The 1,008-nt window shown below is 49.9% G+C and overlaps 1 protein-coding gene across 1 annotated transcript in view; it reads right to left on the reverse strand.

Moving 5' to 3' along the window:
* Positions 1 to 1,008, reverse strand: part of SDK2 (sidekick cell adhesion molecule 2) — an 83,720-nt gene that overhangs the window by 39,851 nt on the left and 42,861 nt on the right. The window contains exon 12 of the mRNA XM_018568952.1: positions 137 to 238. Within this exon, the coding sequence (XP_018424454.1) occupies positions 137 to 238 (102 nt within the window). The remainder of the gene's footprint in view (positions 1 to 136; positions 239 to 1,008) is intronic.

Genomic DNA, 1,008 nt, shown 5'->3' on the forward strand with positions numbered 1-1,008 from the left:
TAGCCGTCACTTTTGCTGGACCTGCTTGGCCTGTGACAGGAAGTGGAAAAGCGACAGATCTACTGGCAGGATCAACAGGAAATATATCATGTGCACATTAATATTATAATGTAATATATATATATATAAAACTCACCTGCTTCTCCCACAAACACCTCTTGGGGGACACTCGCCGGTCCTTCGCCGACCGCGTTGTACACGCTTATTCTGATCTCGTATCGCTTGTGCTTGTTCAGATCTGACGGAAAGAATGGCGGGAGGAGGAAGGTGACACAAAGACATTGTACGGGTTTTCCTGCAAGAAAATGTTTTATGCCTTTTTTGCTTTAAACTGGTACCCAGTAATGGCAGCATTGCCTCGTCCCCACAGAGACTAGTCCAGAGGTAGAACCGAGATGGTCTACTGCAGGGGAGGGCAACCTCAGCACTCCAGCTCTGGTGAACCTACAAATCCCATGACTGAGTCATGCCCGTGGCCGTCAGTCTTGCAATGCCTCATGGGACTTGTAGTTCCACAACAGTCAGACTGCTGAGGTTGCCAAAACCCCAGTCCATTGGCTTCATCCGCCTGGTTGTGGCTCAAAGATTGATGGGTGATCACCACATCCCTCATATCCACCTATACACTTTATATGGGACTTTGCAACATTGTGACAGATTCACATCATTCGAATGTAAAGTCCTAAAACCTGCGCAACACGTCCATTAAACATGAGAAATCAGGATGTCAAACGTTAAATTATCCGCTCCACCACTGCTGGTCACAGTATATAGATAACAATGTACACAGTATATCAGGGGTGCCCATTAGGTGGATGGTGATCTAGCAGTAGCGAGGAGAGACAGCCAGGGGAGAGAGCGAGGAGAGTCAGCCAGGGGAGAGAGAGCGAGGAGAGTCAGCCAGGGGAGAGAGAGCGAGGAGAGTCAGCCAGGGGAGAGAGAGCGAGGCGAGTCAGCCAGGGGAGAGAGAGCGAGGAGAGTCAGCCAGGGGAGAGAGAGCGAGGAGAG

This window comes from Nanorana parkeri, unplaced genomic scaffold, assembly GCF_000935625.1.
Source record: "Nanorana parkeri isolate BGI_ZX_2015 unplaced genomic scaffold, ASM93562v1 scaffold1266, whole genome shotgun sequence".
NCBI classification, from domain to species: Eukaryota; Metazoa; Chordata; class Amphibia; order Anura; family Dicroglossidae; genus Nanorana; species Nanorana parkeri.